This window comes from Xenopus laevis, chromosome 1S (genome assembly GCF_017654675.1).
Source record: "Xenopus laevis strain J_2021 chromosome 1S, Xenopus_laevis_v10.1, whole genome shotgun sequence".
NCBI lineage: Eukaryota > Metazoa > Chordata > Amphibia > Anura > Pipidae > Xenopus > Xenopus laevis.
Window position 1 is genome coordinate 163766019 of NC_054372.1, and position 23562 is coordinate 163789580.

The 23562-nt window shown below is 36.9% G+C and overlaps 1 protein-coding gene across 8 annotated transcripts in view; it reads right to left on the reverse strand.

Annotated features, from left to right (window-relative positions):
• Nucleotides 1–23562, reverse strand: part of pam.S (peptidylglycine alpha-amidating monooxygenase S homeolog) — a 111344-nt gene that overhangs the window by 41270 nt on the left and 46512 nt on the right. For all 8 annotated transcript variants that reach the window (XM_041573520.1, XM_041573527.1, XM_018234106.2 and 5 more), the window contains 8 exon segments: nt 15613–15700; nt 11876–11961; nt 11155–11238; nt 9296–9344; nt 7956–8023; nt 7038–7118; nt 6483–6559; nt 2283–2386 (listed from right to left, as the gene is read on the reverse strand). In XM_041573520.1, coding sequence (XP_041429454.1) covers nt 2283–2386; nt 6483–6559; nt 7038–7118; nt 7956–8023; nt 9296–9344; nt 11155–11238; nt 11876–11961; nt 15613–15700 — 637 coding nt within the window.

Here is a 23562-nt window from a genome sequence, read left to right on the forward strand (position 1 = left end):
GAGAACACAATATGCTATAAACCATCAACACAAACTTTATCCTGATATAGTGATACTGACCAACTTTCATTGGACATCAAGCTTATCTGCCTTTTGATTTTCCAACATTTTGAGTTTTATTCTAAATACAGTACCAAAAGGGGTTCTAAGTTTGGTTCGGACAGTCCAACCTGGAGTAGTATTGCCTTAGGATCTGCATTCTGTTCTTTTTTATTTTTATTTACTAAAGTGCTCTGCCATACAATTTATAGGTTTAGGAATCTGTTACATGGACACATGGTGATCGGCTGGGTGCAGCACACCATAATAAAGCCTGGCTATGGTTTTCAATTAAATAAAAGCAATAATATGTGTTGCATTGCTATGGAAGCTGAGAAGAGAAAATAAGTTGTGTTGCACTAAAATAAACAACATCCAGTTCTGAAGAAGTGCCAAAAATGGAGCCCTCTGTGGACAATGTTGGTCTTACTGTCAACTAGTCACCAGGTTTAGACCACCGTCTTTTGGGTCTTCTAACCATACCTGCTGGCCATGCAACAGCAGCATTAAAGCATTTTTTCATTTTTCCTATAAGTTCTTTCTGAATCCTTTTCAGTGTTATTCTAATTACAAGGCACGCAAAAACAATATGAACTAAATCTCTAGTGACTGAGTTTTCCACTACAGTGCCCACTTTTGCATGAGCAGTTGCAATTAAGCACTTCGAGGCTACAAAAATAATTGGCACATAATATTCATATTACAATTTTCCTATTGCTAATAAACATTTCAAGGCACTTTTACAAGGTGCAATAATAACTTAAAATGAAATTGAATAATTCTGTTTTGCTTTTTCGTAATGGTACACTGAAAATTTACCTTTGGGAAAAACATAAAAGAAAATCACGTGAAAGAGCAATTTTTGCTTTAGAAAAAAAAATGCCAGTGCCATCTTTGCTTGTGATGTCTTGCTGGATTCACTTATTTACCATGGCAACAGTAATAGCACCAAGGGGGGGGGGGGGGAAAGGACTGCTCCAAAAAGGGATTGCTTTATCCATGAATTCAATCAAGAGATCCCCCAAGAGACTACACAAGTATGTCATCAACCGATGAGCCCCCCACTGCTGCTGTGAAAATCGCTATGCTCCGTACTGTGTGTATCAAATGTCAGTATAATTGCTTTCTCTGCGCACATACAGTAAGTTAGTCAGAATCTCTGCTATATTCATGGGAGGCTCACTTCTAGCTTCCAGCTCTGAAACTCCTCGTTTAATGCCATTGATTTCCTGCTACTTTCAAGAGGAAAACATAATGCACGAAATGGACTTAAAGAGGGAAGAAACAGAACTGAAAAATAATTTTTTTGTACCATTGATTTTGTTTGTAGTCAATAAAAGCAAATGCCCGATTCAAGTGAGAATGAAATGCTATGTGGCATTAACCCGGTGCCAAGGAGATTTTGCAATTCAAAAGGGGAATGAAGATTTTCTTTCTATAAAAGTGAAAAACAAAACTGCCACCGGAGGAAATTTTACAGACATATAATTGCTGGGTGTGCTGAGAAACAAAAACACACTTGTTATAAGGAGAACTGAAGCTTTACAAAGTAGGTTAGAAATGCTGGAAGAAGATGCCTGTAAAAATGCCCACAGTAGCTCCCTATCTTCTTCTCTGCTGATGCTCTCTGTTGCTGTCAGCTACCCGGGTATAAGGACCGAAAATATATTGTATGTATAGAAAGTCACTACACAGGCATTACATGGCAGCTCCAACCAGTGCAATTAACATTAGAATTTAATAATCAGCCATGTAGAATGAGCTTACATGACAGGCTCATTTTCTGCTTGATGATTTGCACTGACCTCTAAGCTTAGCTTCCCAACAGCTTCCCAGAGCACACTGAGCATGTGCAGTGTCACAGACACTCCTAACAAATTTGATAAGCTCTTGTAAAAAATGTAAACACCTGGATCATTACCCTCATAGAGATATTGAAGGTTTAGGATGGTGTAGCAAGTTTAGTATATAAAATATGGCATTCTAGTGTACATGTAGAGGACCCCTGATCCGGAAAAAAGATATCCAGAAAGCTCCAAATTACAGCAAGGCAATTTCCCATAGAGCTGATTTTCATCAAATAATTTACCTTGCACTTAAAGGTAACTAGACTGCATGAACCCACTCAATTGTGTGAATTATTAGGCTGTAAATAAATGTACCGGGGGCTAACATGAGAACAACTATAAGGCAATAGGGCTCTTCATTTTTAGGACATTAATTAAAGCATTATTTCTTCATACCCAATATATGTCGCCGACATCCTTCCTTTACCAGTGAACAGACACCTGGTTGCTATAATATCTCCAGGGCTAATCTCTAATGGATGCTCTACAGGGTAAAACGCCTGAAAAAGAAAACATCAAGATGCATTAGAGCGAATCCTTTTTTTTTTTTTTTTTTTAATCATAAGCAACTTTCAAATTTTATTTTATAGATTTAAAGGGGCAGTATATCCTCTTGTTCAAGTTAAAACAAAACAATGATCTGTTTGAGCTTTATAATAGAAAGGTAATAAGGTTTTTTTTAATTCAAATTTTAATCAAATTCAAATTATAGACAAAATACATTTAGAGTGCAAGTCATACTTATTATACTCATGTAATCCAGCCTTCATTTCTAATGATATGCATTCATTTTGTCTTGTTACTTTATTTACATCAATATTTAAGAGCCACATTAATTGATATCTCAGAGAGACTTTTTCATAATGTAATGTGAGACTGTAGAACAAATCAAATCATCAGCACAAAGCCTTATTACTGGCTTAGCCATTTTGAAGCAATACTGACAAATCTACCTAGCTAAAGGTAAAAGGGTTAATAAACAGTTAAAGCGGTTGGTCCCCTTCCAGACATTTTATTCAGTTCAGTTATTTTCAGATTGGTCACTAGAAACAAAGACTTTTTTTTCAATTGTTTTCCTTTTTTTTTTTTTTACTTTGTTTCCAAAAATTAGGTTCAAAATGAATTGTTCTGGCAGTTCAGCAATCCAGGTACAGATTCTGAACTCTTACAGTTTGTAACATTAGTTGACACATTTCTCAGCAGCATCTGCGGAGCCTTAGCAACTATTGTATCAATTCTAACAGCTCAGGGATCAGGAATTTTGCTCAGCAGGGCCAAATATAAGAAATGTATCAATTTAGAACAGTTGGCGACCCCCTCCAGCTGATTTAGAAAGAGACAACAAGGTAAAAAATGTAACTTTAAGCTTAAAATATTTAAAGTGGACCTGTCATCCAGACACAAAAATCTGTATAATAAAAGTCCTTTTCAAATTAAACATGAAATCCAATTTCTATTTTTTATTAAAGCATTCATAGCTGTTGTAAGCTCATTTAAAAATCTCAGCTGTCAATCAAATATTGTCTGCCACTCCTCTATGCCAGTGGCATAGAGGCGGGGCAGACAATTACTTTCAATTTCCAATCAGCACTTCCTAGATGTCACTGCTCTCCACACATTCCCCCATTCTCTTTACCATTTAATTGTGTAGCCAGGGCATGGGGATGGACATCAGGTCCCCCATTTTGGTGCACAAACAAGATTCTGAGATGACACAAGGCTTGTCTTAATAACAGTGCCCACAAAATGGCTCCTGCCTGCTTGCTATAATTATGAATTCCCAGACTGAAGGAAACAAGATTCATATAATTTATATAGTGTAATTAAAGTTCATTTTGCTTGACTAATGTGATAAAATAGGATTTTGAATAATTTTTTTGGGTGACGGGTCCCCTTTAATACAAATATTAAAATTTAATATTAGAAAAAACGGTCACAAATAGAAATCAGAAAGTAATTGAAAAAGTCTTTATTTCTGTGATTTCTGTGCACTTTCCCGCATATGTAATAAATGGCACAAGGTTTACCCAAGTGCAGGAACTCATAGCAACAAATTAAAAGTGTGCTTGAAAACAGGCGAACATTAAATAATCCCTGTGCATTGGTTGCTATTTTATTGCATAGCCACATTAATATGAGCCTTTGAAAAAACTTAATGTAGTGTAGCCCTTGCAAAAGAAGCAAATTCAATGCATCTTTATGGTACTAAGTGAAATCAGATTAATTGAGGGAGCCTACCTTATGGGCAACCCCGTGTCCTTTAATTCTGGAAAAAAAGTGTTGGCTACTTTTCTACTGCATATTTCCATGCCCTCATGTTCTTATCTACTTTCTCTCAGCTATGTGATTCTAGTTTAATGCAACCATACACAGGATAACCAGTAAGCCCCAACCCCAGGCCAAACAGACAAATACTGTATTAAGGGGCCATAGTTGTGCTTGTTCTGTTTGTTTGTGCAGTCAGTCAGAATGATCGGAACAGCAGAAAGTGCAGATTAACTACGGCTCTTCTTCACTGCCTTTATGGTGACCAGTGGAGATTTAGCAACACAAAATGGGGAGAGGGAAAAAAAATAAGTACCCAAATCTTTTGAAATAAATAGTTTTACTGGATCACTTGATTCTATGCATAACTAGTTGTGTGTGCAATTAAATATGATGAACGTAGACAAGTAAATGGCTGCATACAATGATAGAATCCCTTTACTTATCTTACCTCCCCACCTTGAAGGGTTTTAAATCAATAATTATAATCATACCTATTTTCCTGCTATGCACAGCTAGAATATCCAATGATTTAAAAATTGCATATTGCATTTTTTTCCTCATATGTTAATGGCTGCATCATTTTAAGGAAGAACAATATAAATCATTGTATCATTTAATTAACTAAACACTAAACATTGTTTTGAAGTATTAAAGTCTTTATTTTGACAAAAGTGTCCCTTTAACATTAAGAGATATATTTTCTACAAATCACCCTTCTAGCAAATGACATGCTATTAAATATAAGCCCCAGTGTGCAGTATATAATACGTTATTCTAAGTGTCAAAGGCACAACATTAAAGAGCCTACAAATGATTAAGTCAAATATGGTGAACCATAACTAATTGCATCATTCATTTACCCTCCGCATTACTCTGAGCAAATAAATCCCACTTAAAGAGACACTTGTATAGAAATAGATACAACATTCTACGTCTACAAACTGTACAATATGTACTCCAGGGATGAAACATATTGTTCATTTAGCTGGTTTATTTGTTTAAACAAGTTGTTAATTTAGCTTGTTAATAGTTTTTTTTAACACTTTAACATTATGTTTTGAAATAGACACAACATTACAACTAATTTCATGTTTCATAAAAGGAAGAGGCTAGCAGTCCTGGTACATATGTATTAGATAAGCAAACAGACAGACGATGGGTGTATAAATGTTAAGATAAGCAAATTCTGATGATCATCATATGAAATTTAAATTTGTCCCTATGATTTCTCTAAGGGGGGTTATTTATCAAAGTCCGAATTTATCTCAAAATGTTCTGCTAAAAACTCCGCACAGGTTTTTTTACATTTTCCCAAAAATTTGCTTTGCGGGAAAAAAACAAAACAGATTTCCACAATCTTTTCAGATTTTTCATCCGATTTTCACGATTATTTGGATTTTTCACCCGAAAACACAGATTTTTGCCCGAAAACTCGGGGTATTGCACAAAACCCAGCACAAATCAAAAAATCATTGGGACTTCTCCCATTGACTTATTTGCAACCTCGACAGGTCTGAGATGCCAGATTTTCTGATTCAGACTTTTCCATCCTCTGGGTTTAATAAATTCCAAAAAAAAATGTAAAAGTCCAATTATATAAAAAATAATCACAAATTTTTTGTGAATTTTGCTTTAGGAGTTTAGTAAATAACCCCCTAAATCTTATATAGATATGGAACAAAACGTTTCCACTGAACTCCATTTCTACAAACTCTACAATATGTACCCCAGGGATGAAATAAATTGTTTACTTAGGTGCAGCACATTCCTGCCAAAGGATTGAGAGGCAAATAGTTTATGAAACACTCAGGCCTTTGGCACTCAAAGTGGTGTTTGGGCATTTTGCCATTTGCATTTATAATACAGGCAGCATTGGAAAATGTTCAACCACACCAAAATCTGTCACATGTACCAATACAGGTATGGGACCTGTTATCCAGAATGCTCTGGACCTGGGGGTTCTGTGTAACGTATCTTTCCGTAATATGGATCTTGATACCTTAAGTCTACTAGAAAACCATGTAAACATTAAATAAACCCAATGGGCTGGTTTTGCTTCCAATAAGGATTAATTATATCTTAGTTGGGATCAAGAACAAGCTACTGTTTTATTATTACAGAGAAAAAATAAATCATTTTTTGAAAATTTTGATTATTTGGATGAAATGGAGTCTATGAGAGACAGCCTTTCTGTAATTTGAAGCTTTCTGGATAATGGGTTTCCTAGATAAAGGATCCCACACCTGTAGTCTGAAACATGCAACACATTAACATAAATATATTCTAAGTCACTATGGAGAAAATGACTAATTTACTAAGCACACCTACCTGTGGCAGCTGTGGGCTTTGTCTGCCAATTAAAGTCCATTTGCCATGTCTGACTCTAAAGCCGCTCACCACCTGCCCTGAAAAATAGAAGGGAACTGTATTAGCAATACATTACTTTATACAGTATATTCTCCAATGTTTAATGATCTTACAGATCTAAATACTAAAGGTTTAACTTGAATATAAAAATAAATAGAACTATTAAGTTAATAAAGCTGAATGAGCTACTTGGTAAAACGGAGGTAATTTATCCAATATTTTATCAGTTCATCAAGGCAACCCCGCATGAGTTATCTCCCATTTTTGTGAAATATCAGAAAATGGAAATATAGAATTGAATGATTAATAAAAGAATGTCCAGCAGGAGGCGGATGGGAAAGATGCTGTTCACCAAGGGATGAAGCAAATATAGGTAAATAATAGGTAAATAGCTTAAAATAAATGCTGTATTTTTCACATTTTAGTTAAAATAATAAATGAAGCACCTTTGCTAATTGAAACTGCTGTATTAAAACTACGTATACTTATTTGGCATGATACAGCAAACTTTCTTACCTAACTGATGAGTATGGACTCTGTAGGCAAATGGGTGTATCGTTGGTCTGTTGTAGAGGCAGGCAATATCAGAATTAACTACTGTTAAACAGAAACAGATTTGTTAAACATTTGAGATAAAAAAAATACACATATATAAAAAAAAATCTTCCTCCCATAAGCACGAACAGGGGGACCAAACAGAAAATTACTAGTTCTATTCCAAAACAATATACCTACACACGCACATACATATAGAGATGTTGACAGTTCTGCATATTATAAGAAGTTAAAAGACAAAAACTAGTTAATGTAATCGGGGGTGGATTTACACCGCAGGCACCACTAGGCTCGCTGTCGTTCTACGCCCCCCCCTTCTATTCACTCAAATTTTCATTGGGACCGGAGCAATGGGAATTGACACACGAGAGATTTAAAAAACTGTTGTATCTCCTGCGCATCCCAAGTGTTTCTGAAACAATGTGGGTGTGGTTATGCAGCATGCCACCCCCAAAATCCTGCCGCCATAGGCCCAGGCCTTGGTGGCCTCTCCACAAATCCGGGCCTGAATGTAATAAAAAAGGGAAAGCTTGCACTGGTATAGTAACCAATAGCAGCCAATCAAATGTTTGCCTCTAATCAACTGACAAGTAAAAGCTACCTGCTAGTTAGTTGCTGTAAGTTACTACATATGTGCCAAACATTATTCCAATTAGGGAAGCACAACAGACTTTATGCATAAACAGTAGCTATACAAAATTCCATTTAAAGTGCTGCCTTTCCTAAATATCTCCCTAAAAATTGCATAGAAGTGAATACAAGTTTTATATTCATACTTTCATATGTTTCTTAACTCTTTTTTTTTTTACAATATCTCATACAGTACAACTGAATTCAAATTTAACAGCAGTATACATTAAATATCTATAAATTCCTTACCCTCTTGCCCAGGTGGAACAACAGTGTTGAGAGACATTGAAAGATAAATGCCTGCAATTAATGGTTGTCTGTAAATATAAAAACAGCATTATTACTGAAGTGAAACTGAGAACACACACATATATAATGTATAATTAGGTAGCTGGAAATACAGTGTCATGGTACAGAGAAGATAATATACGTCATTTATTTGCAGCCCGGTTTTTATAGGAATACACCGAATCCACTATTTGGGATTCGGTGGAATCCCTGAATCCTTCATAAAAGATTTGGCTGAATACCAAAATGAATCCTAATTTGCATATGCAAATTAGGGAAAGGAAAAAGTGGCAAAAAAGATTTTACTTCCTTATTTTGTGATGAAAAGTCAAGTTATTTCCCTTCCCGCCCTTAATTTGCATTTGTAAATTAGGATTCGGTTCGGCAAGACAAAAGGATTTGGCCAAATCCGAATCCTGTTGGAAAGGGCCGAATCCTGACCGAATCCAGAAGCGAATCCTGGATTCGGTGCATCCATACTTTTTTTAATCTCCTTGGAATTGCTCCAGATATTCACAACTGTACATAAAAGCACGCCTGGTCCTTCTTTTACTTAGTAAGCAACTTTTAACTTTTAAAATGATGCTTTTTTGGCTGGTCACCTACACACTTTCACTTGCTTTAGACCAAATCTAGTGTGATATATCAATCAAACAGAAAAGTCTACCTAGAAATTGTTTCCAAATATTGACAGCAATGTTGGTGAAAGCCTGATCTTTTGTCATTACTAGGAAATAAACAGTAAATTTACATTGCAATGGTTGCCTCCAATATCTTGATGGCTTCTAGCCAGCTTGGTCATAAATAAAGGAAAAAACATATAGAGAAAAGCGGTGCAGTAAATAAGTAAATCCTAAATGACAAGAAAAGCCTGATTCACTTAAATCAAGTGTGCAACTGAGAACAACCCCATGGATTTTGTTCTCAGTGAAAGAAGGTGCTTATTTTTGAATTCCAAGCTTGGAATCTGTTTGGTAGGTGTACTACCAAACAGAGCCTCCCTTGGGCAGTCTTCATAGGAGCTAATAAATATCCCATTACAACACTTATTCAGCAAACCCTCAAATTTTTTTTTGTGCTGCTCCCCATTCTTTTTGTACATGTATGTACAGTAGAGTAATAAACAAAAATTGCTCTTTACCACACATACATGAAGCTAAGTCTGCCGAAGGGTGCCTGGAAAAGGTTAAAAACCTGATAAAGTGCTTTGTGTGAAAAAAAAAAAAAAAACACCAAAAAATTAACTCACAACCACAAAAACAGGGAATTCTAGAGTAGACTGAAACAGGAATAGTACTTACTTTTCAGGTGTTATCCGTACAGTCACCCCTGTGCAATCTTTATGTTTATCTAAGAATACAAAATACAGATGTATTTCAAAATGTTGTTTTTCTTTCACAATTTAATTAAATTAACTGTATCAAGAATAGCATATAGAATAAAATATAGAATAAAGGGCGAGACAGACGCTTCTGTTTATAATATAATAATGTCTTCACAAGCTTTCATTAAAGGAATTGTTTTTTACTATTTGAATTCAATACATTTTTAAACACAAAACTATATACTCACTGAAGCATTTATAGCATGAAGGCATAATAGAACTGTGTTTAATTGCGGGTTTTGACCTTCTTCGCATTAACTTCAATTAGATTATAAGCTCTTCGGGACAGGGACCTCCTACCACCATAAGCCAAAAGACCTACTTTGCCTTCATTCTAAGAACAATATTTTGCCAGTCTCTTGGCACTGTCAGTTGAAGATCTTTGTTTCCAGGCTAATATACACACCACATTATTATTTCATTAGGAAAAATTATTATTGTCTAATCCTGTGTTCAGCAATTTGCTGACATTTATAGGTTTAATATGACCATAGAAAATAAGGAAAAGCAAATCTTTTTGCTAATGGGCAGCTTTAAATTAACTTCTCACTTATCTCCATTCCATTCTGCAAGCAACAGAAATCAGTAAGGCACTGCCAATTACAGAGTTCAATCAAGTGGCCATTGACTTGCCTTAATAAAATGCAAATCGTTTCAGCCATCCATGTCATAGAGCCATATAAAACCATATTAAAACTGCTGGGCTTCCTCTTTGGCCTATTTATATCATCATTTGGAAATAATAATTGATTGCTAACACAGAGCAGCGGTTTAATCGGACTTGAATAAAAGGTTTACAATTCCAATGATGCTCTCCCCACAAATATGCAAATATTCCTATTTCTAGGTATTATTTGATGCCCTTTGACTTGGGCTTGTGTTAGCACAGCGATAGCTACAGAGTTGTGAAGTCATGTTTTGAGCAGGTTCTGGGGAAAAAGAGAAGTTAGATATTTTGGGGCATATTTACTAAAGGTTGAACTGTTTACCCTACTATTGGAGTTTATCGGGCAGGGAATACAGTGAGAGCTTCTCATATACTCGTCTTTTATTAATAAAATGTATGTTGGGGATAGGGGTTTAGTACAAAACTGAAATGCCACAGATTGAGAGATCATTTAACTATTTAGTTAACATGTTATCTAAAGGGGCTCTAAACCATTCATACCTAATTCAATTTATTTCTAAGCAACTAAATAATTACAATTTTTTTGTGGTTTTCAAGATAGTTATAAATATAATTGCAAGTGCAAGCATTATGTTTCTGTCCCTTCCTGCACTGCTGACTATGTTCCTTGAAACAATGGAGGTGAAGTCAGGTTTGGATGCTTCTTCCCAGGTCTCATATGAGCTGGCTTCTTTTATGTTGATTCAAAAAGTCAGAATCGCCAATACAGGGAACAGAAAGAGACAGAAAGAGACAAACTGATGCTACATTCGGAAGCAGTTATATTTATAAATAACTTTAAATAACAAAGAAGATTTGTAATTGATGCAAATTGGAAAGCTGCTTGGAATGTTATATTTGGCTTTACACACTGCTGCATAAAGAGTGCTAATATATCTTTTTCATATATTTTCATATATATTCTGCATTCATTAATCCCCCCTCCAAAAAAAAAAAAAAAACAAGAAGCCTGATATAGCCAGATGTCAGTCTTTTTATGTAAATAAAACATTTACCCACTGAATTTCTGTAAAAACATATCATTTTACTCATAGGCTTTATGTACTTCACAAATTTAATTGTATCACTATTATTGCTTTTCCACTTACCCTGGAATGCTTTCACATCACCATAGTGAACTTGAAGAACAAAATATCTACTGCCCGATTTCCCTCCAACTTGAAATCCAACTCCTGTGAGTAATCAAAGTAGATAAACAAGTAAAAAGTACAATAAAAATGTTGATATGATTATATATATATATATATATATATATATATATATATCTATATATATATATCTATATATATATATATATATATATATATATATATATATATATATATATCTATCATCAATAGCAACCTATAAATAGTAAGATTCTACAGGTATCCGGAAACCTGTTATCCAGAAAGCTCCAAATTGCGGAAAGGCTGTCTCCCATAGACTTTTTTAGCCAAATAATCCTACATTTTTCACTGCAATAATAAAACAGTACCTTGTACTTGATCCAAACTGATAGATAATGAATCCTTATACGAAGCAAAACCAGCCTATTGTGTTTACTTAAATTTGACATGATTTTCTAGTAGACTTAGGGTCTATGAAGATCCAAAGTACAGAAAGATCTAATACTGCACAGACCACTGCACAATAAAAAATATCAGCGCTGTCTGCACCTTGTATCATGTGACGCAACCGCAAACTATATTCGTCTCTATCTGCTTTAACCACTGCCCAAACATGCACCTTTTTATAAATATTACAGAGTGTTTTATAGAGAGAAGGAACAGATTCAGAAATACTGTATAGCATCAACCTGCAAAGTACCTTCTGGTAGTTTGGTGGGTGGTGCATTCTTTGCCCAGGCATACATTATACTAGATTTGTCATTACAAGTTCCTGCACTGCAGTCCCTGTAAGAGAAACAATGTTAGAATTAACTGAATGATAAAACCAATAATAATTACATAGCTCAGCTACTAAATAAATCCATGAGAGTGACTCAAACATACCCTGAACAGATACGATTTATATACAATAGAAAATACCAATAAAATCGCTCTAAGACCAATTGCACAAGGTGAAGTTTAGACATTCTCAGTCATTTGGCAGTTGCCCTGTGTACTATGGGCATAAAGACTACAAGAACACTGTATTTTAGTTCACAGAAAACAACAGAACATAAAGGCAGAAAAGTTTTGATTTGCCAAATTCACATATGCCAAGTACAGTGTGCTTTGAAAGTAATCATGTAGGAAGCCTAATTCTGCAGAAAATGAAAGTCTAATGCCAAGAACAGTTTGAAATTCCAATTTATTAAACTTATTGCTCCTGCCTGGATCCTCGTCTCCTATTAATCAGAGATAGGGTTAAATCAGATGAAAGAAATTGCTATCTGCTTGGCATATGTCTCGAGTTTCTTTTAGGGTAAGGACACACTGGACGATTTGTCGCCAACGTTTTAAAAAAGTAAATCGCGGCGACAAGATGATCGTCTTTTTTGAACAGACGATTCACAGCGACTATTGGCACAGAGCGATTTGTATCCCATTACTCTGTGCGGTACGTGCTCCACCCAAACCGGAAACGGTTTGTGCTTCCCGCTGTAACCTGGCGTCTTTACGTGCTTGCGTGCTTGCGTCATTGCGTTCGCATTGTAATTTGAATACAATCGCTGCTACTTATCTGTATGTGTGTGCGTGTCTAGGAGATTTCAGTGCTTTTCTAAGTACATGCTATTTCTGATAAATCGCTCGGAAAAGGGTCTCAGTGCGTTTTGGAGCTACAGGCGATTCACAAACGCGCTGTGGGCACAGGAGCTGGCGTCTTTCATTTGGTTTTGTTCAGAGACAAAACGAGCGATATGTCGCCGCGATTTGCTTTTTAAAAACGTTGGCTACAAATCGTCCAGTGTGTCCTTACCCTTAAGGAGCAAGTTTGACCTACTTGCTTGTATTAAAGGATAACTCATAAGAGAAACTTTTCATCTGAAAAATAAGTAATTTTTGAGGAGTAAGATCTATACAATGCATGAGGCAGAGGAATTGGGGTAGAACAAGTTGAGCTGAGAGTGAAACAAAAGGGCTGTGCATGGAGTGAGGTAGAATGGAAGCAGGGCTATGGCGATTCCATAGGTATGATTAAATAGTCCGGATAAAGAGAATAATAATTAAAGTACAGGTATGGGATCCGTTATCTGGAAACCTATTATCCGTTATCAGGAAAACCCCAGGTCCCAAGCATTCTGGATAACAGGTCCCATACCTTTATTAACTTATTTTCTTCTTCTGATCACGCATTATAGCATACTACAATACTGCAAGTATAAATGTGAAAAATCTTACTCCATGTCCAAGACATTAATACAACTATGCTGCTCTATTGTAAATGGCTACTTATTGCCCCTTAAAGCCCACATTATAAAAAGGATTCCAGTCGTTGACCCTCATTCTAGAGAGTGAAGGATATCAAATGTTAAAAGGGGTTGTTTACCTTTAAATAAACTTTTACTACAATGTAGAGACTGCTATTCTGAGACAGTTTGCAGCTTGTCTTCATATTTGATTACTTGCAGTTTTTGAATTATTTAGCTATAAAAAGTAGCAATAAAAGCGTAGCCTCACAGAGCAATAGTGCTGGGGTAAGTGACCCTCATTTGAAAGCTAGAAAGAGGAGGAAGGCAAATAATGAAAACAACTATAAAAAGCAAAAAAATTTAGACCAATGGAGAACTTGCTAAGAACAGGTCATTCTATAACAAACATAACATTAACCTGAAGGCTGATCACCCCTTTAATGTCAAGAAAAGACACGTCATGTTTTAATGGGTGAAGCAATCCATATTTGATGTGTTTTTGCAATGTTTTATGACTTATAATAGTAAGTAATTTTTTTTGTTGTGTTCCCTTTTTCCCCTGGTTAGAAGCAAAAGGGCCCACCTGGTATCCCGATGGGCCAGTTCAACACTGAGGCGAATCACCCCTTTAATGTCAAGAAAAGACATGTCATGTTTTTAATGGGTGTAGTCATTCATATTTTATGTGTTTTTTCCTGTTTTATGGTTTATAATGGACAGTGAATTTTTTTGTTGTTTTCTCCTTTTCACTTGCATCCTTGCCCTCTTTCTGCCATCTCCATTTCATGGCCAATCGTTGTTTGCTCAGCCTTCCAGATGACATTTTCCCATATTCTCTGCCTTTATGCCAGATAATCTTCAAGAAGATAAATTTTCCCCGACAAAACAGATAATGTTTTTACATGTCGGATTACAATGAGATCTGATTTGGCAAGACTTACGTGGGTGTGTGATTGATTTTAATGCCTCTGTGGAGGGCGAGGATTAATCCCCTATATCTATGAAATTGAAAGTCAGGCATAACACACACCGAGAACCTGTGTCATCAATCTGATTTGGAGTCAGTCTGAAAACACCATTGGGTGCTGTAAACCGATTGTAAGCCAACGCAACCTCCTGTGAAATCCCCAAATGCATGTTACAGTATGGTGTTTAGCATATTCCAGATCTTTCTGATACTAAAAGCGACAGATCTAAGCATGATAGGGAGGCTTCTGTCACTGTGCTGTCACTACAAGAAATCCTATTCTGTATTGATGAGCTCTAATAAGATTTAATCCCCTTTGGACTGAGAGTGGCTTATAGGGGTTTATGAAAATAGATTTCTTTAGAAGCAATATTTGCAGTTTTTCAAGATAAAATTCAGCTCGGAAGCAGAGACACACAAAATCGATGCACTGACGTAATGGAACACTGGAATTATCAGCCAGAATCAACAGTGACAACTCATTTGCGTCAGGTAAATCAGACACTCATGCCATTATTATTTTTTTTGCAGAAGTGATACCACTGAAACATAAATGCAGGGGAAAAAATACACACGGGAACTTGCGGTTGATGCAGCTTACAGCAATTATGGTGGAACCTTGGGGAAAATAATGCACTGTAGGTAAAAAAATGCATCCATAAAGTCCACAGTGCACTTTGTTTGTAAATGAACCTTTACAAATGTAAAAATGCCTGTAAAGTTAAAGACCTATAATTCATTCAGCAAAGGCAAAGCTAAATTTTTCATATACATCATTGGCCTACGTATGTATCAAAATGGCCCTCCAACATATTTCAATAGGCAACTCTATTTATGACCTTACTCCTCCTAAATTAGTTTTTATTTTATGATTATGAATTATCAATTGAAGCATTATAGCTTTAAATGAACTTTGACTTATTGCTGCTACACATGTACTTTAATACATAATGTTATTGATTCTTTTACTATTAATGCTGATTATAGGTATTTGAGGATGAGTTCCCCCTTTTATATTTATATGTTTATATATATATACCACCTGGTTTCTTCTCCTTTTGTTTTATGTTACTTATTTTGCATTGGGACACTGCCCCATATGTTGGTCTACCCCCTACATGTTGGGCTCACTTCCAATACATTATAATCGGCCATGTGATAACAGAGGTATCACAGCAAATGCCTAACCAAATAATGTGGTATCTCTTATGACACAGGAAAACATTAATTGGTTGCACTTACCAGTAATCATCAGTGGAAGAAGGCACATTGCATCCAAATAGGAGCATGTGATGTGCAGTATCCATATTGGCATGTGGTCTGTAGTCAACTGCAAAACACAAAGGAATGGCATCATAAATTACAAACACAATCTCACTTTATGCACTTGGATTAAAGATATCGATTTGCAATATGGAAATTCCATATACACATTTTGTGTAGCTTTAAAAGGAAAGGTTACAACTAAGTAACTTCAAAAATATCTATATAAATGCACCAGTAAACCCCCAAAGTAATGCAACTCTGAGTCCTCTGTCAAAAGAAACACCACATTTCTTTCCTTCTATTGTGTACACATGGGCTTCTGTATCAGACTTCCTTCCTTCCTTCTCAGCTCAATCTAGTCAGTGGCTAACTCAGGATATGATTCATAAAGCTTTAATAAATATTTAAGTAAAAAAGGCGCCAGGGCCAGATGGCATACACCTCCTGGGTTCTAACAGAACTTAGTTCAGTTTTAGACCAGCCTCTATTTCTGATGTTGCCAGATTCGCTTTCATCTGGTATGGTACCTATGGACTGGAGAAAATCTGATGTAATTCCAATATTTAAAAAAGGGATTACGCTCTCAGCCTGGCATTATAGGCCAGTAAATTTGACATCTGTGTTGGGCAAATTATTTGAAGGCTTGTTAAGGAATCACATTTAAAATGTTGTCCTAGTGAATGGCATTATGAGCAGCAATCAACATGGCTTTATGAAGGATAGGTCAGGTCATATCAGATGAATTTGATCGCTTTTTATGATGAGGTAGGTAAGATCCTGGACAGTGGGGGGGGCAGTATAGTGATCTATTTGGATTTTGCCAAAGCGTTTGATACTGTGGGCCAGTGGTGGACTGTTCCACAAAGTGTGACTTCCTCACCCTCCGCTCCTGACCTCCGGCTCTTTCCCTGCTTGATCTGCCTCTTGCCCTGACCGCTCTGCCCACTTGCCCCCGCCCACAAACGACCGAGACGTAGGTATGCGCCGCGTGGGGGCAGAGAGGGGTTTGCTGGGGAGGGGGGCCTGCAACTGGTGAAGGGTGCCATTGGGGGGTTGTGGGTGCCCTGATGTGGCAGCCCCAGTGGGCCCTGACCCCCCCAGTCCGACCATACCATGCCCCAAAAACGACTTCTTTCTAAACAAAGGTCGTTTGGGCTTAATGAAGTAATTTGCATGTGGATAGGAAACTGGCTACAGAATATGTACAGAGGGTGGTTGTTAATGGTACATTCTCTACATTGAGTAAGGTTCCTAGTGGGGTCCCTCAGGGCTCAAACAGCTCTGCCCTCAGTGACCACCTGTTTCACAATCCCAACCTCTATCTACAGTATATGTCTCTTGCTCTAGGTGTTTGAAGGTGAACAACTCCTTTAAAGTCTCAAGACTTTAGCTGGATAGCATTGTAGGTGCCTAATTTGTCACACTATGAGTCATATGCATTCAGTGTAGGTCATTACTTATGAAATTAAAAGTTATGACTTCATCCTTATGCCTATGTCTTGTTTGAACAATCTGAAAACAACTAAACTGAAACAAGGTTAAGGTGAACAACCCCTTTAACCCATCAGTGATATTTCTGGCCCATAAGTATACAATGAACTCTGTGTGTATAATTTATAATGTAAAATGATGAGAATAAAATGATCTGGTCCACAAATAAGTTAGGGAACAATCAGCCCACTAGCTGGAAAAGGCTGGGAACCTTTTCGTTCATCCAGGTCATGGTATATCTAGTATAGGTAAATCTAAAAACAACTGGACTTGCTGAGTAATTATTGAAGACGTTTCACTACTCATCCGAGCAGCTTCTTCAGTTCAACTGACTGGTGTGGGAGGTTCTCGGCATATAAACTCTTCCACTAATCCAGTCACAATGGCACATTGTAACTCTTCAAAGAGATGACATTTGAACTGGGAACCTTTGTATAAAATGGATTTAATTAAAACACATTTAACTTTTTCCATATGTCCAAACGCTTCTCTGCAATTACATGCAAGGTAATATATAAAACGTTCCACACTACCACATTGCTGTACCCCTTAAAGGAGAAGGAAAGCTACGGAGGCATTTTATTGCCAATAGATTAGCTGCAATAGTGCAAGCTATAATACTATATTTATTCTGTAGAATGTTTTACCATACCTGAGTAAAAAGCTCTAGAAACTTTCTGTTTGTTTAAGATAGGAGGTGCAGTATTAACGTGGTGTGACATCACTTCCTGCCTGAGTGTCTCCCTGCTCACTCATAGCTCTGGGCTCAGATTGCAGCAGAGAAGGGAGGGGGGGAAGAGGAGCAAACTGAGCATGCTCTTGCCCAGGGCAATGAGGTTTAAGCTGAAGGCAGGAAGTCTGATACAGAAGCCCATGTGTACACTATAGAAGGAAAGAAATGCAGTGTTTCTTTTGACAGGGGACTCAGAGCAGCACTACTTTGGGGGTTTACTGCTATATTTAAATGGACCTTTCTGATAAGGCTTACTTAATTGTAACCTTTCCTTCTCCTTTAAGCCATGAAGAGAAGAGGAATGTGTTCATCTGTAAGGCACAGCTGGCCAGTCCCCGGAGAGCCACAAGTACTATAATTGTAATAACAATGCTTCATTTCCTAGCTGATATTGTTTGCAGGAATTAAATGCTCTGCACAAGGTCACATGGATGCAATATTAGATTAGATACCCATCGCCATAAAAACAAACAAAACAACAAAATCCCTTCCTGTGAGGAAATCAGTGTAGTCCATTAGCAACACATATGGCCGGCAGCACCATGTACAACTAAAGCTGGCAATAGATTTAAAGATACCAGCGTAGGATTTCTGGAGCAATCCGACATTTCTTGAACCATGGCAATTGGTCATTCAGTTTATCGGACAGTTTAAAATATTTATATTGCCTATTTATAATATCTCTGCATGTGCAGATTATGATTTCAATAGGAGATTATCACTGCTATTTGTCCAACATAACTTTCGTACGATTGCGGTCTTTCAGTTAATGGACCGAGCATCATGCGATTTGTTCCCTTTACTACTTTATATCAATCTGAATAGTTAGTTGCAGGTCAGAAGATTGTCTTGGATGATCGTTCGTCCGACATAGGCTATAATTTGCACATCTATGCCATCTTAAAGGAGAACAAATGTTGTACATTATGTTTTGTGCTTCTGTACCAGCCCAAGGCAACCACAATCGTTTAGCAGTAAAGATCTGTGTCTCCAAAGATGCCCCAATAGCTCCCCATATTCTTTTCTGCTGATTCACTGCACTTGCTCTGTGCTGCTGTCATTTACTGAGATTAGGGATCCACTCAATATAATATATAGTACACATAGAATAGAAATGTCACAATATAAGGCAGATTAGTAATTAATACAGATAAATACTATAAGGCAGCACAGAAACCAGTGCAACTAGCATCAGAATTGAATAATCAGCCCTGTAGCATCAGTTTACATTACAGGCCAACCTCATTTTCTGCTTTATAATGTGCAATGACCCCTAAATTTAGCTTCTCAACAGCTGCTCAGAGCCCACTGAGCATGTGAGTGTCACAAGCACTTTCGAAGATGGTGACCCCCCTGTGATAAGTTTGAAGTCCTGGATCATTGCTGCTATTTACAAGCTGAAACTTTAGGCTGGTGGAATAGGTCATTATATAAAATATTGCATTTTTAGCCATATTCATTTTTAGGGTTTAGTTCTCCTTTAAAGCATGAAGAGAAGCAGTAACATTGTATGTTTAAGCTACATGCATGCATATAGGCTCATTTTCTGCACAGACAAAGGCTGTGAAACATATAACACTTTAGGATCGTACCAGGCAGTGAACCCATTTATGTTGGTTGATCGATAAAAATACTATTTTTTTAACCTGTCTACTTCTGCAGAAATTGTTTAAAGGACCAGTAACACCAAAAGATGAAAGTAAATACAAGTATTGGATCTGTTATCCAGAATACTTGGGATCTGGGGGATTTCTGGATAATAGGGTCTTTCTATAATTTGGATCACCATACTTAATGTCTATTAAAAAATTATTTAAACTTTAATTAACCCAATAGGATAGTTTTACCTCCAATAGAGATTAATCAGATCTTAGTTGGGAGGTAATGTTTTATTATTGAAGGGAAAAAGGAAATCATTTTTTAAAATTTGAATTATATGATTATAATGGAGTCTATGGGATATACCCTTGCTGTAATTTGGAGCTTACTGGATAAGTGGTTTCCGGATGAGGGATCCCATACCTGTATTTAGCCCATGGCATTTTGAGTGCCTCTGCTCTCCAGTGGTGAACTGAAACAACCTTTTGCTTTTCTGGGTTATTCCTAGCACGGGCTGCATTTGCCAATGGTACATGGGAGATTTTAGGTAAGTAACATGACTTGGGGCAGCTGGGAAATTGACAATATGTCTATAGCTCCATGTCTGATCTGATCTCTGAGGCAGCACACAGACCATCACGAAATGGTGGCTCAAGGCAAGAGATGTAAAAGGGCAATATTTACTTAAATATATATTCCAGTTTGGTGAGATTCTTTAATATGCCACTTAATATGATATGAACTATCTGTTGCTTAAGTGTTCATTTTGGGGGTATAGTTTTCCTTTAAAGGGGTTGCAGCATCTGTAAAAAAAAAATAGAAGCTATTTTTTCCCTATGTTTACTTCTATTACATGCAAATTTGGTCAGAACAAAAAGTGCATTGGTAAGTGCACTACTTGGAACCCCAAATAATGGCTGGATAACATAGAAACAGTTTAGAAATATAACATAGTGGCTTTGCCATTCTAGATAAGCAAATGCAATATAATGATGACGATTCTGCTGCTGTACTGGGCCTCATTTTTTGTCTTTACTTTAAAAGCAATCCTTTGGGCTGTTATTAGCAACAAAAATGATTGAAATGCTTAGCAATGCTTTCGGAGCACTACACTGTACTGTTCAATTATAGATCTCATCTGTTTCCAACATGCATTGATGAAGTGTTTGAAAACTCTATTAGTGTTTATTTATTATAAAACCAAAAGTTCCCAGGCACTTACAGTGGATGCCAGACAGACCTCACAAGCAAAGTTTGGCATGTGCTTAATTCTTGTACTACTGTTTACTGCTACACAGTGAAATCATAGAGACAATATAAAGGGGTTCAAATCATTAGCTAAACCTGAGAACATGAAAAATATATATTCTTATAATACACAAAAGCCATGAATTTCCTTTAAATTATATCCTTAAAATACACAAAAGCCATGAATATATTGTAAATTATATCCTTATAAACGGTGAGTTCTGTTGTCATTTCTGTCACATGACTCACTGAAACTTGAGTATTATAATAAATAAAGTAGCCCCAGTTGGAAAATATGAGGATATTAGAAGTTACCTTGGATTTCCATGACCTGTATAAAAACACTAGGCCTTTGGCCAGGTGTTTTTATATGGTCATGAAACTCCTTGGTAACTTATAATATCCTTATATTTTACAAGAGGGGGTACATTATTCACAACAGCTCTTAGTGATGTCATCAGTTATAAACGGAGCTTAGTGATGTCATTTTTGCCATATGACTCACTAAAACTTGTGTATTATAATAAATAAAGTACCCCTTGTTGGAAAATTTGAGGATATAAGAAGAAACCTTAGAGTTCCATGACCTGTATAAGTACTCGGCCTATGGCCTCATGCTTTTATATGGTCATGGAACCAGGCCCGGATTTGTGGAAAGGCCACCTAGGCCCGGGCCTAGGGCGGCAGGATTTTAGGGGGGCGGCATGCTGCCCAACCACACCCACATTGGTTCAAAAACACTGGGGTGCGCTGCAGATACAATAATTTCTTAAATTTCCCGTGCGCCAATCCCCATTGTTCCTGTCCCCCTGGAGGGGACAGGGGCGACAAACGGTAGTGGGCCTAGGGGCGCCCACAATGTAAATCTGGTCCCTCATGGAACTCCTCTGCGACTTTTGATATATAATATCCTTATATTTTACAATAGTGGGGTACTTTATTCACTATAGAATCTGTTATTGAGTCAGAACAATAAAACATGGCAAAATTTGTATCTACTTGCCCTCAACTACTATACTCATACAACCAAGCCTTTGAACCTGAATAAGTGTCAATTAGAGTAATGTCCTGGTATAACTAGGAAGAACTATGACCATCTTTGGCAACTGCAGATCATTTAAGAGAACTGCAAACTGAATGGTTGTCATCAAATGCTGAGATTCGTGTTATATCCAGAATCTCTATGTGAAGCCCATTATAGAAGCACATGAAAGACACCACAGTTTCCCATCACGTTGTAGTAACACAGTTCATATGAGCCTTGTAAGTGACAGAATTATATGCTTAATATTTTTAGGGATTTATACTGTACAAGATTTCAAGACTTGTGATGAACTACAAAACACATTACAATAACACTCACTGCAGATGTATGTTAAAAGATTTCTGATCTTTGAGAGCCAAGGCAGAAATTTTCCATGATCCACACACACTGCATTATCACCTTCCAAGTCAAGGAGTAATTAAATTTACACTCAGCCACGCACAGCTGCTTTACATCAATCATCATCTACGGGGAACAGGAATTGTTGTAATTTAAGTGGTGGCTACAAAGCAAATACAGTAACTGACACAATCTTGATTAGCCAAATGAATGATCCCTAATTATAGGAGCATGCATGAACTGGATATACCATATTCATCACATACAGGGAATCATGCTTGGAAAAAGAGCCTTCTGCATATTGTTCTTCGTGGGGCAGAAAATTAGGTTTAATGAACAACACAGATAAATGGTCCATAGGTAACTTTTTACTATCTGATATTAGCGAGTAGAGAGATGTGGGTGAAAAGAACAGCAATAACCAGCTGGCATTAAGCAGTTAAACAATCAGCACTATTATATATTTATGTGTGTATATAAATATATATATTCATAACATACATACATACATAAATTTGGCCATGGGTGTCTTTTTCACAGTGAAACCTGACGAAAAAATTCGCTCATCGCTAATTTTCAGTGATGATAAATTGCTTCACCTGACCAATAATATTGACCAATAATATGCCAAACTAAAAGAATGGTGTTTTGCAGGATGACTCATATTTGCCAAAACAGCTAACATTTTACAAATGCTGCCAGGGATATGTAAATGAATATATATATATATATATATATATATATATATATATATATATATATATACACACTTGTGAAAAGGGGGCATACTTCAGAGCCGGAACTAGGGGTAGGCAGAGTAGGCACGTACCTAGGGTGCAAAGCTTGGGGGGCGCCAGGCATGCACCTTCTCTGCTTCTTCTACCACCTAGTCCGGTCTCTGCTCGCAGATGTACCGGCGTGTGTGTGCGCGCTGTTCCTTTGCATCCTTTCTGCTCATGTGAACTTTCGTCTTTTACGCGAATGCGGTTGTTTCGCACATGCACACATAAGTTATTTCGCACATGCGCCCATTTGATTTTTTCACGCATGTGCGCCTGTGGGCGTTATGCTCGGCCAGGCTGCCTAGGGCGCCTGACCGGGTTGGCCCAGCACTGACATACTTTAAGGGCACTCAAACACTGAGCAACTTGCTTTCATCTTTACTAAAACTACAACACCAAAAATTGCCTGACAGGAGCCTGTACTGTTACACCTCATAAGGAGCAGTAGATCACAATTTCAAGCATTTCTCACTATCCTAAAGCATGCTATGGGGTTGTTCACCTTTGAATTAACGTTTATTATGATGATGAGAGCGATATTCTAAGACAAATTGCCATTGGTATTCATTTCTTATTATTTGTGGTTGAGTTATTTAGCTTTTTATTCAGCAGTGTCCAAATTATCATAGCAACCATACATTGATTTGAATGAGAGACTGGAATATGAATAAGGGAGGGTCTGATTATAA